The sequence below is a fragment of the Crotalus tigris genome, unplaced genomic scaffold, assembly GCF_016545835.1.
Source record: "Crotalus tigris isolate CLP2741 ecotype Arizona unplaced genomic scaffold, ASM1654583v1 scf7180000017754.2947050, whole genome shotgun sequence".
Lineage (NCBI taxonomy): Eukaryota > Metazoa > Chordata > Lepidosauria > Squamata > Viperidae > Crotalus > Crotalus tigris.
In genome coordinates, this window is record NW_024096616.1 from 2416020 (window position 1) to 2432864 (window position 16845).

Below are 16845 nucleotides of genomic sequence, written 5' to 3' on the forward strand. Positions count from 1 at the left end.
CATCTCATTTCTAATTTATAAAGGATGCGCTTTGGCCATCTAAAGTGAACCAGATATGCACCTGTGGATATTGATCTAGGAACTGCCAAATTAAGAAATTTAGGCTTCGGTGTCATAGGAAAAAATATTTTTAATACAGTTGCTTTATTTTACAAGGAAAACAATGTAAATTATTTTTGTTCTGGTTTTTTTTTTTTTTTTTTTTTTTGCCACCTATAAAGAAAAGCCAGCATAGGAACACATTATCTTCCTTCCTACATGATAGACTAAGCTACAGAAAAGTGCATGAGTTTGATCAGAAAACAAAACACTCTCTCCTGAAAAGAATATGTGCAAAAGTATCAGCTAAGCATATAATCCAGAGAGGCTGCATTTGGTGTTATCCTCTTAAATAATATCTGCTGTATGTCAAATCACAAATGATACTGAATTGCACCTACTTTTCCTTTTTTTTCCCCTTTTTCTATTTATTTATTTATTTGTCACACCTGCAGACTAACTGCTCTTCCCCAAATTTGTATGTAGTAAGCAGGGCTGTTGAAAACTGAACTGTTACCATTGTTCCATAATTACTTTTTTTCCTGATAAAAGTGCATATGCACTATCATTTCATCATGAGAAGCAGCCCAAAATCGAAGAATATTCTTGGACCTTTTAACCTCATGGAACAGTGGAATATTCCAAGAGAAAGTAGCTGTTATGGTGGAATATTCCATAGGAAAGAAAGCAAGTCAGTTTCCCACAATGGAATCAGTTTTGTTTTGTTTTGGTTTTGTTTTTTTTGACATCGTGAATGATGCCTCTGTGGTATTTCAGCAAAATAAACAGTTTAAGATTATAGACACATTCTAGCAAAGTGCTCAGTGTTGATTTTTATCTTCTGGGAGCCTAAAGTAGAATTACTTCAGCTTCATTCATGTTCCAAAGATTTATTCAGAACAATTCTCTTAAGGGTAACTGGGAATCAATTCAATATATCTCCTTTTTGTTGACGTAACTAATGGTTTCCATATGACTTGATTTCTGAGAAAAACAGAGGATACATTACTTTCCTGAGTTTTAATTGTTTTTGCCAGCAGTCTGAACCAGTAATTGTTCGTCAGTATTCTAGGCATTTAAATAGTATTTATCCTTTTCTAATCCATTCATATTTGTTACAAATTTAAAATCTATTATGAGAAACAGTGATGTAATTTATTTGTCTCATACTGGGACTAAATGAAAAGCTGCCTTCCTTAGTCTTTTGGGATTATGAAACTAATATAGAAATGAAAACTTTAAAGGCGTCTTTTGAAGAAGCTGAATAAAAATCATGATTATTCTGAAAGACTATACTATAGTCTTGGAAATAAGACAAGCATCATATTCCACTGCCTGTATGATACAGACTCAGAGAGTGGAGGCTGGACAGAATATCTTCTACCCAACCACTTATTGATTTATTTACAACAAACCACATAATACTGGTTGTCAATCTTTCCTGAATCAGCTACTCACTCATTGTTTCTGGAATTCATTAAGCAAGTTCCTCTCTACAAAGACTCAGAGCTGGAGTGGGTGGAGCATGTTTTTCTAGATGAATTCAGAAGTTCTTTAAACTTCTTTGTCTCGGGCAAATGGGCATCATCTCAGTACGAGTTCTGATCAGACAAAGTTTGGCTCAGGGTGAAAGTTGGGTGCTGCTATTTCTGCTTTTGGCTTTAATCCCTGTAGGAAAAGTCATTTTTCTTGGGAGGAAGAACCATTGGCAGAGAATCTAGAAAAGTGTTTCTGTGATCATTCTAGCCATGGAAATACTGTAGCAGTTCCCAGGCTGTTTAAAGGCTGTTCTAAGGTAACAGAAGCAGCAAAATATTGCAGCTAGACTGGGAACTATCTCCCACCTACCCCCATGTAAGGGAATGCCACTTAAGAACACCTGCCATTTAAGAAACCCTTACTGCTATACAGGGAACTGAGGTTTTGAATAAATCATGAATAGCGACAGCATAATCTTTTTAGATTTTTTTCTTTTTTTTTCTTTTGCTTTTGCTTTCTGGATATCAAACAAAATGCTTTGGAAAGCATGAATCACTATAATTCATCTGCAGTTCTAGGTTCCAGGAAACTACAAGCTTCTTCTTTCAGTTGTTCCATTTTATGCATGCATTTTCATAGAGCCTTGGCAGTGAGAGGAGGAGGCTTTTCATTATGATAAGTTGCTAAATAACCTGCAAATAAAGAACCTGTAATTCTTTCATTATTCTTTCATGTGTTGTAGGAGTGATTCATAACATTACAAGCAGATGACAGACCTCAGTCTTAAAATCAACCACACACACTCAGATTCCAGGGCCTCTGCGTGTAGTGTACAATTCAATACAGATCATTGCTTTTGTATGGAAAAAAAACTTAAAGGAAATCAACCCTGACTGTCCTTTGGAAGGACAGATACTGAAGCTGAAACTCAAATACTTTGGCCCCCTAATGAGAAGAGAGGACTCATTGGAAAAGTCCCTGATGTTGGGAAAGGCTGAAGGCAGAAGGAAAGGATGAGATGATTAGAGATAGTATCCTTGATTCAATGAACATGAATTTGGGCAAACTCCAGGAGAGAATGGATGATAGGAGAACCTGGCATGCTATGGTCCATGGGGTCGTGAAGAGTCAGACACAACTTAGCAATTGAAAAACAATGGAAAAAACACATATATCTTTGAAAGTATGGTAATGAGACAAATATGTCATGTGGCGGATGGTGAATTCTCCAACTTATATAAGCAAAGTTGTCACTGGATGTTAAATGTGTACATGCATTGTGAAACAATCTTCTGTTTGGTCAAAGCAATTCAATAGAAATCAATAAATTGGCTTTGAGGAAATTTGCAACAAGATTCTCAAGATGTATTTTTTTTTAAAAAAATGTATTAAACATGTTTAGTTATTGTTTTTCCTTGAAATGCTTCCCATACCATGCTTTGAGCTGTCTTTGATATGAGAAGCAATACACAAATTAACTGAATAAGTATCTAAATAAAAACTATTTTTTAACATTTATTGTTTTGAATTGATAAAAGTTACATTAGAGAAGGTCATAGGAAATAATGACTGGCCATGCAGAGAGAGAGAAAATGAAGCAGAATGCAAAATATTATTTTAATAAATAATAATTTAGTATTATTTGAGCCTCCCCAACACATAGATTATTAAACAAATCAACCCAGAGTTTCTACCAGAGGCCCAAATGATGAGGCTCAAATTGTTCTACTTCTGACACATTAGAATAGAATAGAGTTGGAAGGCACCTTATAGATCATCTAGTCCAACCCCATACTCAGGCAGGAGACCCTATACCATTTCAGACAAATGGCTTTCCAGTCTCTTCTTAAAGACCTCCAGTGATAAAGCCCCTACAACTTCTGAAGGCAAGCTGTTCCACTGGTTAATTGTTCTCACTGTTAGAAAGTTTCTCCTTAATTCCAGGTTGCTTCTCTCCCTGGTTAGTTTCCACCCATTGTTTCTTGAGGAAATTAATTGAGGACATGACTCTCTGGGAAAGGTGGAAGTAAGGGGAAAATGGAAGGCCACCACAAGGTGGGTGGATTCAGTTACAGTAGTGATGGGTGCCCTGTTAGGAGACCTGAAAAACATTAGGGAAAGATCGTCATAGAGAACATCTATCTAGGAGTCGACACCAACTTGGGGACACATCACCAATCACACACACACACACCCCTCCCTCCCTCCCTTTGGCACTAAACGCCTGTCGAGGCATCTTCACGCCTTTATCCACCTCTAGGTGGCCCGGTGGGCAATGAGAACAAACGAAGCCGGACGGACGAGAGCAATTCGAGTCTTGGAATTCATTCTTCTTGCTCTTGAGAGTAGAAGGGAAGCTCCGGGGCTACGAACGGCTGCCTGCCAGCCAGCCTGCGAGCCAAGCTAAACAGAACTATCCTATTACTTTTACGCCGGACGAGAAAAACCCGTCTGCTGCTGCGCTTTATACGCCTTTCTTGAGAAGGGAAGCATCACGTCGGGCGGCGGACGGTTCCAGCGCCCGGAAACTCGCCTCTTCCTGCCTGAACGCAAGACGACCTTCCCGCTGATGGGCGCGAAGGGCGTCCTGCCCCTTTGACCCGCGCCTCATGATGATTTTTTTTTCGAAGGAGGGGGCGGGCGCGGAGGCGGGAAGGGCCGGTTCGTGAGCGCCAGGGTTGCTTGAACGTTTTGCCCTCTAAGTCCGCGGGGCTTCCTCTCAGGAAAGCGGATGCAGCCCACGGACGGCTTATCTCCAGCAACGAACTAACTTGGGTAAGTAAGTCAGTAGGTAGCACTGCTCCCCCCCCTCCCCCGTTTTCATTCGCATTGCGGTGCAGTTTCAGGGTTAAGCAGGAACTGGTGTCGGAATGGTAGTTCGTAGCCATTAAGGGAAAACTCCAGTAAATTTTGGACGACTTGGTGGATCCTTTAAAAAAAAAAAAACCACACGATTTTTTTATTTTTTTTTACAGCTTTCACACTTCCTTTCCCGCTTGCACGATCGCCCTTTCTCTTCCACTGGACTCATTGCTCTATTTTTCGGTCCCAGGGGAAACTCCACGTTGTTTAAAAAAAAAAAAAAAGTCCATCTTTGGTCCGCTTTTCAGAAGTTCCCTTTTCTGGTTTGAACGTTTTCAGTCAGCTTTCCCAGATAGGGTTGTCTTGCCAGTAATTTCATTTGGCTCCCATAAAGAAGCTTTCTATTATATTTCCAGGAGCGTTTTTTTTTTTCTAGGTGAACCTTTGAGACATACAAGCCTTGAGGCATAAAGGTGAAACGATATGTTGATGCAGTCTCTGGATGCTGGATTATGGCTGCTTTTTGTTTCCTCTTTTTAAAGAAGTTCTTGGTGAGACTTTTATCTGAAAGCCCTTATTGCACGCTACAAATATATCCAGTTATTTTTGCTTAGCTGTCTTAGCCAGTTCTGCGCTGTGGGGTTTCTTTCTCTTCGTAGCACCTTGGCTGTGGGATGACTGAAAATTCTTGTGGTTCGGGAGGCATTGTACGAGGAGAGCTGTGTTAGCATAAATCAGGAGGAGTCTGATAGCAATTTTTCTGACTAACAAATTTTATTAAAGACATACACTTTTGAGAGCTGCAGTGACTAGACAATTTTTCTGACTAAATTTTTTTTAAAGACATACACGTTTGAGAGCTGCAGTGACTAGAAGGATGAGAAGGGAGGGGAAGATAGGTTGATTATGCAGATTACTTTATCAATTTAGATGTCTTTTGTTATATTAAGTACCTATGGTAATGTGTTAAAACATTGTATTCAATGAGGCCTTTTGAGAAAGCCTTAAACCTTGTATGTAAGCTCAATCATTTCAAAGATGCTGTTAAAGCCTCTTTTTTTCAAAAGAGTCACTTTGAGATCCACAGTAGAGGGTTTGAGAGGTTGAATCACTCTGAAATTTCTTTGTCCTTGTTTTGAGTCTGATGTCAAACTTGTGCCCATTTGTTCTTTTGTCCAAAGTTTATCCTGTTTGTCCTAAGTACAAACTTGTCATTGCTGGAAGAGCATGACAAGTATCACATAAGATGTAATGGCTCTTCTAATCTTGCGTGTGCCTGGGCCTGTATTGGTGCTGTTGGAGGACAAATATTGATTTGACAAAATAAAATTTGTAGAAAATTTATAGAAAACATGCTATAAAATTCTTTATGTAGTTCAAAAAGATAAAGGCTTTTGACTTTTGACTGCCCACTATGGATTCTTTTGCAGTCTCGGTTATTCTTTTCTACAGTCAGAATAAGTTTCCAGGGATTGCTATGGTGGTAATCATACGGAGAAAATATTTATTTTGTGAAGTTTGATAATCACTGAGAAGAAGCCCCTTAAGGTCCTTTCTCACTTGGACCTTTATGATAGCACTGTGTAGAGGTTGTCCTTGTGATTGGAGAAAGTAAGGAATGGGTCCCTATCCATTAGTTTAAGACAGGCTAATGAACAAATAGCAATTAGTTCCTGTTAAATGTCGCGTTGGCATTGACATTTTTTTTTTTTGTCTAGAATTGCTAGAGAAAGAGACATGTTTCTAATTGCTTCATTATTATGATGCTTGGCAGCAATCTGATTCTAATTTCCTACTGGAAATTTCCAGTATGAGTTTGTTTCCCTTTCTTCCGTGCTGCCTCTTTCTAAGATATAGTGGACTACTTCAGACAATCCCTGAACTGGGCAACCGTGCCTGCCTGTGTCAAAGCAAGCAAGGATAGCATAATCGGCTCTGAAGAAAGAGGTGAATCAAACAAATAGCAGAGATGGGCCAGCAGTAATTTCATAAACAAGGTCACAACACTTTCTCTCATGAAGGCAGATCTTTTTAGAACAAAAATGCATCTTATATTTAATGCAGTGTGTGTATCTGTGCATGTACATGTATATCCATATTTGTTATATAATATGTAGGTATGCCAAACAGATGTCCTCCAGATGTTGGACTTCATCTCTCAGAATTCCCCACTCAACAAGGCCATTTCTAAGAATTCTGGGAAATTAAATCCATTAAATCCAGCTATAACTTTTATAATCCTCTCCCACATTTTTTCTATTCAATTAACAAAATACCTTTGATGGGTTGTTTTTCTTGAATTTTTAATTTTGCAGTTCCAATATTTTTTAGCTCTGGATTATATTCATTTACCCTTCACTAAATTTCAGCAGCAACTCAGGAGGATGGTAGTTTTCTCCCTCCAACTGGATATTCTTAGCTTCTTTAGAAGTTTATCATATCAGAATATCATGAATAACATGGCAATTGGCATGAATGGGGTTGCAAAGAGTTTAAGAGGCAGTTCCCACAAGGACAGATTGAAGATCATCTATCGCTTGAAGTGATATGATAAATATCACTCATATATTTAAAGGACCGTCACAATGAAGATAAGCGACCTGATGTTCTGTTGCTCTTAGGCATGAGACCCAAAGTAATGTCTTCTTGGCAATAAATGAAAGGGAAAATAAGTCCTCAGATGAAATTTTTACAAAAATCATCAGCTGCTCTACAGTAGAACATTACCCTTGTGAGGTAGGAAACCTTTCTCTGTTAGAGGAGTATTAAAGAAATTACAGTGCTACAATGGTAGAATTTCTACTACTTCAAAAAATGGGTTTATGTTACTATTGAGCATCAGTGCTGCTGTGTCTCTATGATTCTATTAGGAGTAGACTTAAATCTGATCTTGAATCTGATCTTACTGCTAGTCTATGGATATAAGGGCTAAAGAACTCCAAGCAGTCATTAGATGAAGCAAAGAAATGTAGACATTCCTGTTTGCTGTCATCAATTTATTGTTTGGATTTTTGCAGTTCTGTTGTGAGAGCCCTGTACCTATATAATTGTGGTTCTAATGACTGGTTGCCAAGTTGTCACTAGATAGAGAAAAACCTATCCTAAATTAACTAATTTTTTTTTTTACTATTTTACCTTTTTTTTTTTTTTTAACTATATCATCCTGTCTCCAGTCTTTCCTTTTGAGAGAAGGTTGTTGAGAAAATGCTTGCCCAGCAGCTCCAGGGATTTCTGAATGAAATGGATTATCTGGATCCTTTTTAGTTAGAGTTCAGGACTGGATATGGGATGGAAAGGGCCTTTTTGATGATCTCTATCCTTGCTATACTCTACTTGACCTCTCAGCGACCTTCTATATCATTGACCCTGGTAGGCTTCGGAGCAGCTTCGGGGACTGTGCTATCCTAGTTCACTTCCTTCCTCTGTGTTCAGGCTCAGTTGGTGTTGATAGGAAGCGAGAGATCTAGCTCTTGTCCCCTGCTTTGCGGGGCCCTACAGGGCTTGGCACTTTCTCGGCTTCTGTTTAATATCTGCATGAAGCCGCTGGGTGAGATCATCTGCCACCCTGGGCTGAGATATCATCAATATGCTGATAACATCCTTCTATGTCTTGGCCCATGGTGAGTTGACTGATGCCATGGCTTCCCTCTCGCAATGCTTGGAGACTGGATGGGGAGCAACAGACTGAAACTGAACCCTGGCAAAACCAAATGGCTCTGGGTTTGGGGTTCTTCTGTCCATGAACAATTGCCATCTCTGGTCTTAGATGGGTGGCACCATCCCAGACAGATCCAGTGTGTATTCTGGGGATTCTCCTGGATTCACGACTCCTGTTTGAGGAACAGGTGGCATTCATAGCCAGGAGGGCCTTTGTGCAACTGTGAGTTATGTACCAGTTATGCCATTTCCTGGATGAACAATCGCTGCTCATAGTAGTCATTCCTTTGCAAAGTATCTGGAAACTTCAATTGGTTCAAAGTGCAGTGGTTTGTATGGTTTTGTGCAGGCTTAGATGTGCACATGTGTCCTCTCTCCTCTGGGAGCTGAATTGGCTGTTTCCAGGTCCAATTAAGAGGCTGATTGCCACTTTTAAAGCCCTGCCTGGCTTGAGACCAGGTTATTTGAAGGCCCATCTTTTCCCGGTCACATCTACCCAATCCACCAGAACATGGAGGCAGGGAATGCTACAGGTCTCCTCTCCTAAGGTGGTATATCTGCTGGGACCAAGAAGGGCCTTCTCCATGGTGCCTCCCTACCTGTGCAACATCATCCCTGAAGAGATAAGATTGTCCCCCACTTTAACACTCTTTTACAAGACTGTGTTTTGTCAAGAGGCTTGGGAAGCCCAGAATGGAATGGAGCCCATCAAGTGGCTTATTTGATTGATGTTGCCAGGGTAGTGTGCGGGAGAGAGGGGGGTATTGCTTTTTATTGTTTGTATATTGGATTTTTATCTTTGTAAGCTGCCCAGAGTCCTGAGAGTGATTTGGACAGTCATATAAATTTTCTTAAATAAGAAATAAATTGCCACTTAGTGTTGCGCCTTGCTGGTTGCTACTATCAACTTACCCACTTTCCCAATTCTGAGTAATTTTGTAATTATAACTGAACACATGTGCACCCCCTTTTCAAATCCTAGCAATGGGCACAAAGGTGCTCTAGAAATACACATATGTACAAAAGATTAGGTAGCAAGGCTTCCATATTCTCTTTTCACCTGCATGGACTTTGTAGAGAAGCTTGGATTCAAATTAAGTTTATTTCCAGGGTGACTTTTGACAAATTCATAGAAAACAGTGTGCAGACTGCAAAAAATATAAATCTAAGCAACAAATCAAGCATAACTGCCTTTGCATGTTAATAGCCGTGCATTCATAGCTGTGTATTCCTAACAGTTGTTAAAATGATTTTGTTAAATCACAACAAATGGGGAGATGGTTGTTAATATGGTCAATTAATAGAATTTTGAGATGTGATTAAATTGCTCCTTATTAAATATGAGAAATCAAAGTAGGATGTTTATTCATTTTTCGATTTGCTTGCAGGCTTCTTACAAAATGCCTATGTTTTAACAAGTCATCTCTCTGAGGCATGAAGATGGGTTAGCTGGCCTTTGAATCCACCCAAACTTTGATGTAACAATGTTATCTTTGATCTTTATTACTTAAGAAAATCTTTATCCTGACTCCAGCTTAACCTGCTCATTCTGACGTCAAAGTCACAACAGGCTTCTGCAAAGTCTGGAGGAGAAATTGCAAAAGTGGTGTCAAATTAGTCAGTTTAGAGCAGTGGTTCTCAACCTTTCTAATGCCTTCCCCATGTTGTGGTGACCCCCAACCACTTATACATCACCGGGTGCCAGGGGCGTGGCCAAAGAAAAGGGGAAAAAATGGCAGACAGCCTTGTTTGGCGACCCCCATGAAATAGTCGTTCGACCCCAAATGGGGTCCCGACCCACAGGTTGAGAACCACTGGTTTAGAGTTAAAAAGTGGGGGGAGGGGGTTATAGGAATTTTTATTCAGGCCTCCTTTCATATCTGTTAAATCAATCACATCTCAATCAAAAATTATTTATTGTATGCCTTTTGTTGGATTTATGGGCTGATCAGATTTAAATCCATTTAAATTGATAGAAGATACCAGTGCAAAGTAAAGCAAAACGTTAAATATTAAATTAATCATGTAGCATGAAGCTGTCCATCGTATATTTCTTTTCTACAGCATAAGTGTGCAGGATCTTGACATGGATCAGGATTACCATGAACGAGGAGAGAAGTTTCAGAAAGGGAGAGAAGCTCCTCTTAGCAAAAGTGCCTGTTGAGGATACAGGGGATGGGGAAACAACTGATAAAACGTGCATCACAGCACAAACCAGGTGATTTAAATCTTTGCTTGAAAAGGGGGTTGCAAAGGCAAGATGAGCAGGTACTTGCAACGTGATGTCACAACACATCTTTCTCCATTTTTGGGTCATAATTTTTTAGAGGACATTTACACTTGTGTAAAGCAGCACTTGTTGCTTTATTTGTGAAGTCAATGCAGATCCAAATATTTGAGAGTAGGATCCTATAATCCTATCTATATTATCGTGCAATGAGTAAAAACTCTGAATAGATATCTGTAGGAATACAGCATGAATTCAACTAGTTCATTTATAAATTATTTCTGACATGGAAAACAATGCCCAAGATTCAGAGCCTAAGTCATTATTATAATGGATGAGCAAATTAGATCACATAAAACTAATTCTTGTTTGACAAGAGGTTGTTCCCAGTAATGACTGCACTGATGCTTTTTATTGGAAACTGAGCCGATTATATTTGTGTTCCCTCATATTCTATGAAAAAGGAATTCAACTTTAACATAACTGTACCAGAAAATTCTTCATCAGAAATATGAGTCAGCTAGAGGAAAAAAATATCCTCTATAAGTAGGAGATAAAAAAATAGGGTTGCTGAAATTTCAACCCAAATCTCATCCCATGTACAAGCCAGGGAGATTTTTATTCATGAACTGCCATTCTAACATATGTGGTTAGGAAGACTACAATTGTAGTTACCTAGGAAATTGAAGAAAACATCCTGGCAGCTGACAATGACAAATTTCTATATTGTTGACAAGAAAATGACATGTATGTGTGTTTGAGATCAATGAAAGGGTTTGGGTGTTTGTTTTGCTGTTCAGAATGTTGGGTCTGGCCTTACACAGATAAACCAGATATTACAAAGATATGCCACCCTGATCTAGTGTCAATCCTTCTAGGTGAAACATGACTAAATGAGCTAATTCTACTTTATTGTAAGGCTACATTAATAGAATCTTGCAAATCTGAAGATACAAATCTCTTTCCACCACTTTCAACTGCTTGATCCATGGGTGGGAGGGGATTTCCTTCCTGAATTTCTCCTTCTGAACATTAAGGCACTGGGACTCCCTCCTCTTTTCTCTGAATGTTTCCTAGACAGCTCTCTTCCCCTTGTCCCTCAGGGTGATTCTCACATACTATTGCATCTAGTTAGGAGTAGTGTCACAGTTTACAAACCTAGAGTAGCAAAGCCAATTTTCTGTAGGGTGACCAATAGGAAGGGCTAGTATTGTTTCTGCTTTTGATAACACAACGATTGAATGTTCTGAAATGCTTCTTATTCATGGATCTCTTCAAGATGACCACCCTTTCTGTGCCTCTCAATCCTGTTTAGGACAAAATTTCCAGATCTATCCAAATATTGAGATGATGTGGGCATAGTCATGGCTCTATTTATCTGAGTCAAGGAGTCACATAAAACTGCTGATCACTAGTTTGCTCTTTGTAGCACAGATGAGCACAGAGAGTTGCCAGCCAATCAGAACTCAATTGTCATCTTTTCAAGCTGGATAATAGCGGAGTGCATGGCCTTTGTTTCAGTGGATCATGGCTAAAAATATCCCTCCTCCCCACTGCAAGCAAAAAAAAAAAAAAAAACGATGCAAAGAATGATGTATATGTATTTCTGTGCATGTATTTGTAAACATTCATTCCTTGCTTTGCAAAAAAGTTGGAAGAGAAACTATACAAGAAGGGATAGATTTTGGAAGCTTTCCAGTTCCTTTACTAATAGAGTCTATAGGACGCGCCTGTATTTTTTTCTGCAGAACAAAATAATGTACTGTGCCTGTGTACAGCTGGGTATAGTTCAGGGGTAGGCAACCTTGGCTCTTTTATGACTCGTGGACTTCAACTCCCATGGCTGGCTCGGGAATTCTGGGAGTTGAAGTCCACGAGTCATAAAAGAGCCAAGGTTGCCTACCCCTGGTATAGTTGAAGGCTGCACAAGCTTTGATCTGGATCACATGACCAGGAGGAAGAAAGGTGGGATCAGAGTGGAGCAATCATTTTTCCCCTGTTTTTTTTTTTTTCCCCCTCCATATCTCCTTGCTGGATCTGACTCGTTTTTAAACCCATGCTTTCCCCCCCCCCCTACTGATTTCTTTCTCTTTGGCAGAAACACTCAGAGTCATAGTGATCTTGTTGATGAGCAAACAAAGAGTTGAGCCCTTTTACGTGTCTTATTTCTGATGTTTCATTTAGTTAGAAAGAATAAACATTTAAAATGTCTTCATAACTATCAAAACCTTCCTACAAAGAATGATCAAACTTCACCACGTCCCAAATGCCAAATGCCGGCATGTACTTGTCAGGTTTAGTCCAAGAACGACATAACACAATCCAATTAAAATTCAATTCTTTACTTGTAGACCACGTAGACAGAATCTTTCCAGACTAAATCTATATACTACTCTAACCTAACAACTATACTCTGGCAGTTTCTAGAGAGTGGCTATCCCAAATCTCTTTCTCTTCTCACAATCCAACTGTGGACTGTGCTGTCACTTGTCTCACCCACCCATCCTCCCTTGGAATGTGCTCCATCATCCCTGGGAAATTGCTGCTTCACTGTGGTCCATCACATCGCCTTGCCCATCATAATACTTAGGGTTCTTCTCCTAAATATAGCAGTATGCTATTCTAGTGGGATTCCAAATCTGAGATTCTCCGTCAGGTGCAAGATAGAAATACACTGAAGTTTTTTTAAAAAAAATAGCTTTTTTAATAGCATTACTATAACTTGGGTTACTGGCAATGCCATTACTTCCACCTATAAGTTTCCAGTTACAGTGTCATTTGATAGTAAGGAACTTATTTCACCTCACTCTCAGAATTGCACCTTCATCTGATGCAATAGGATCAGAATATCAAATTAATTACTCTAATCTAAACCCGTTTTCCTTGATCTGCTATCCTCCAAATGTGTTGGATTTGTAACTCCAAGAATTGCCAAGCCAGCCTAGCCTTTGGAGGCATCTGAAGTCTACTAATACACTAATAGGGACATATCCAATGCTGGAAATTTGCTGCATTTTTTAATGATTTTTTAAATTGTTGAATCATTTTAAAATTCAAGCTTCAAGATTTCTCTTATCCAATTCTTGCTAGTAGAGTGATATGAAAAGTTTGGCTTTGAAAAAATTAACACAAGGGGATGAAAATTATTGCTAAGCTCTCTATCTCCTGTCTAGTCTTTTATATGTTGTATTAACATTAATTGATGTAAACTATATATTATGGCAACTCCCAGCTCTCATGCAGCCTTGAGGCAACTCAGCAGTACTTCATTATAAGTATCAAATTAATCTCTGAAGTACAATAAGAAAGTATTATTTGACATTAATGGTGAGGAATGTACTTATCGGGTGAATAAGTCCTTCTTTACTCTGATCCCCTAAGCAATTATCTATTACCACTTTTCTTATGTTCTTTAAATTTATTTTTATCCAGTCTTTATTATTTTTATAAATAACTCAAAGCAGTCAGCATACATGACATTCCTTCTTTCTCCTGTTTTTCCAACCACAACCCTGTTAAGCCTTTCCTGAAGGCATTATTGTTAAAACAGCTGTCTCTTCTCTACTTAGTTACAAAGCAGTGTGTGGACTGAAAGGGCAGTGATCCTCCACATCAGATTATAAAACCAAAGGCTAATTAAAGTAATAATTACATATAGTAAATACTTTTACAACATAGTTTATTGAAGGGTATCAGAATATATGGTTTTCCACTCCTCCAAAGAGCCTCCTGTTGAAAAGAATATTTTGTAGTGTTTTAGAACAGGTAGTCCTCGATTTACAACCACAATTGAGCCCAAAATTTCTGTTGCTAACTAGACATTTATTAAGAGAATGTTGACTCATTTTAGGACCTTTCTTGCCACAGTTAAGTGAATCACTGCAGTTATAAATGTAGTAACACAGTTGTTAAGTGAATCCAACTTCTCTAGTGGCTTTGTTTGTCAGAAGGTTGCAAAAAGCTGATCACCTGACCCTGGGACGCTGTAATCACCATAAATATGAATCAATTTCCAAGCATCTGAATTTTGATCACCTGGCCATGGGGATGCTGCGACAGTCATAAGTCTGAAAAATGGTCATAAGTCACTTTATTCAGTGCCGTTGTAACTCTGAACAGCCTAAATAAACTATTGTAAGTCAAGGACTGCCTGTGTACAGAGTCGAGAAACCATTTGGTGTAGTGATTAAGGCATCAGGCTAGAAACTAGGGGACTGTGAATTCTAGGTGTGCCTTAGGAATGAAGGCAGTTCAGTCACCTTGGACCAGTCACTTTCTTTCAGCCCTAAGAAGGAAGCAATGGCAAACACTTCTGAAAAACTTTGCCAAGAAAACTTCTTGGATTTGTCCAAGCAATCTCTGAGAATTGGACATAATTGAATGGAAGAAAATAAGTGTATAAACAGTAACCCAACTTTAAAAGCTGCTTCCCTGTCATTCTGTCACATATCCTACCATTCTACACAAACGGTTGCTAGCTTCCATGAAAAGAGAAAAATGTGGACATTCTGATATATCCATTTTATCTTACAACGCACAAATGGATTTCTTTGTTTATTTAGCAAATCAAATAGCAAATTACATCACATTCTATATGATGTAAGGGCAAGTCTCTGTCCTCAAAGTGATCTATCTCAGTATTTCTCAACTTGGCAAGTTGAAGACGTCTGAACTTCCAATTCCCAGAATTCTGGGAGTTGAAGTCCGGACATCTTCAACTTGCCAAGCTTGAGAAATACTGAATTCTATTCCATTAAGCTCGTATAACCTTGCTGGCACAAACTGGATATTTCTACTTTTAAAGATTTAATTCTATAAACACTTAGTTTACATCTTACTGTATGTAAAATATCTTAAAAAATGCTCTACTCTGCTTAAAAGAAATTCCAGTACTGCTATAGAGAAAAGACTCAGTGAGGGAGATGGGCAGTTAAGACATTTGATAAATAAATGTATGCTTATTTGAGCTGTTCTTTCCATGAATTAATGTACTACACCTTGAACTGAACCACCATGGTCAATGGTGAGGATTGCTGGTTGTTGCAGTTCAGCAGTCTCTGGAGGACCATATTAACCCTAAATGTTGTTGGGTTTTTTTGCTTTGTTTCCTGTCTATTTGATAACTTTTCTTCCCTTCTTCTTGCTTTAGAGAAGAACTCAGGAAGATGATGGGTAACTCGGAGAGCATGGAATCTACCCAACTCACCCTTCCAAAGCATATTCTGGACATTTGGGCCATTATCTTAATCATCCTGGGCACTATTGTCATCATGACTTTACTAGTATTGTGCCCAGCAACAACGGTGATTATTTATAGGGTCTGGACACATCCTATGCACCATAATGGTGCTGAGTGAGATTGGGCCTCTGTGTCACTGTTTGGACTCTGCTTTTGAGGAACACAGGCTAAATGCAACAGGAAAAGCAGCCAATTTATCTGGCAGTTTTCAAGATTAGTCCTGAGTCCTGAGCAGGCATTGCTAAATTGTCAGCAAGGATATGGTAGCAACACATCTGCTGTCAACATGCGATAAGAATGCTACAGCTCACAAAAAAATATCTTCAAGCCTGCTTATCTATTTGGCCGATGTCCACAGAACATTACATCCTGGACTTTATCCCCACTTGTGGAATCAGCTAAACTGCTACAGAATTCCAGATCATTCCAGTTTTGGTTTCTGGTGTGAGTCTTCATGTTTACGTAGCAAACTATTCCAAAGGAACAAGGAGATGACAGAATCAAAGTGCTGAAAAGGACACTTTAGTAAAATTTAAATAGGGGCTACTTTGCCTAAGCAACTTGATGATCCAAACAATCTTCATTCCACACAAATCAGATGAGATGGAGAGCTTGAGGTCTTAGCTGATACATTTGTGGTCCTTCTTTTCTCCCGGCACCCTCTGTTTCAAGCAGCAGCAGCTAAAGGGTATTAAAAGGGAGAAATGAGAAGTCAGCAGATAAGTGACTGGTGGAAATCATATTTGGTATCTAGTGCAGTTGAACAGTACATTCATAATGGGAGGTTTATTTTAAAGAAATTGAATGAACATAATATAGAGAAAGCGAAGGGCGAGGCTTAGATTTTGTAAAAAATATTTTACAAAAGGAAAATTAAAAACTTCATTTGTGAAACTAGATTTTATGATAGGAAGGTCTATCTCAAAAAATATTTTACAGTCATTGTGCTATACAAATGGTATTATGATGGAGTTTTTTTATTATTATTTTAGGAGATTGATTCCGGTCATCAAACCTTTTAAAATATGTTCTCTTTTTAGTAATTGGCTTCTTAGAACAGTGGTTCTCAACCTGTGGGTCGGGACCCCATTTGGGGTCGAATGACCATTTCATGGGGGTCGCCAAACAACGCAGTCTGCCATTTTTTCCCCTTTTCCTTAGCTGTGCTACTCCCTTTTATTCTATTGGCTTTTGAAAGCCAATAGATAGACTCTCTTGAATAGAGTCTAATTCTATTGGCTTTCAAAAGCCAATAGGAATTGTCCAGGCTGTCTCTGCCCTGCTGAGCCCGCCAAAAGTCCCATTCTGCAAACGGTGCTGCAAGTTGTCTGCAGCAAAGATGAGCTGTCTGGAAGTTTCCACCCCTCCCTGCTGAGCAACTACTAAAAATGTAAGTAAAAGA

General features: G+C 39.0%; 1 protein-coding gene across 2 annotated transcripts; it reads left to right on the plus strand.

Moving 5' to 3' along the window:
• Window positions 1-3785: 3785 nt before the first annotated feature.
• On the plus strand, window positions 3786-16617 carry SMIM3 (small integral membrane protein 3). Of its 2 annotated transcripts, XM_039340908.1 has the most exons (4): window positions 3786-4293; window positions 4757-4871; window positions 10042-10195; window positions 15354-16617. In XM_039340908.1, the coding sequence occupies exons 3-4, from the start codon at window positions 10080-10082 to the stop codon at window positions 15559-15561; spliced, it is 324 nt and encodes a 107-aa protein (XP_039196842.1). In that variant the 5' UTR covers window positions 3786-4293; window positions 4757-4871; window positions 10042-10079; the 3' UTR covers window positions 15562-16617. The 2 variants fall into 2 exon arrangements, with proteins under 2 accessions (XP_039196842.1, XP_039196841.1); XM_039340907.1 differs by lacking the exon at window positions 4757-4871 and having other exon boundaries at window positions 3787-4293.
• The last annotated feature ends 228 nt before the right edge of the window (window positions 16618-16845 follow it).

What these genes read in the sequence shown, in the direction of transcription:
- SMIM3 (XM_039340908.1), top strand. Translation starts at nt 10,080, where the DNA reads ATGAACGAGGAGAGAAGTTTCAGAAAGGGAGAGAAGCTCCTCTTAGCA. An exon ending in TGCATCACAGCACAAACCAG is followed by an intron (nt 10,196 to 15,353) that starts GTGATTTAAATC and finishes TTCTTGCTTTAG; the next exon opens with AGAAGAACTCAGGAAGATGA.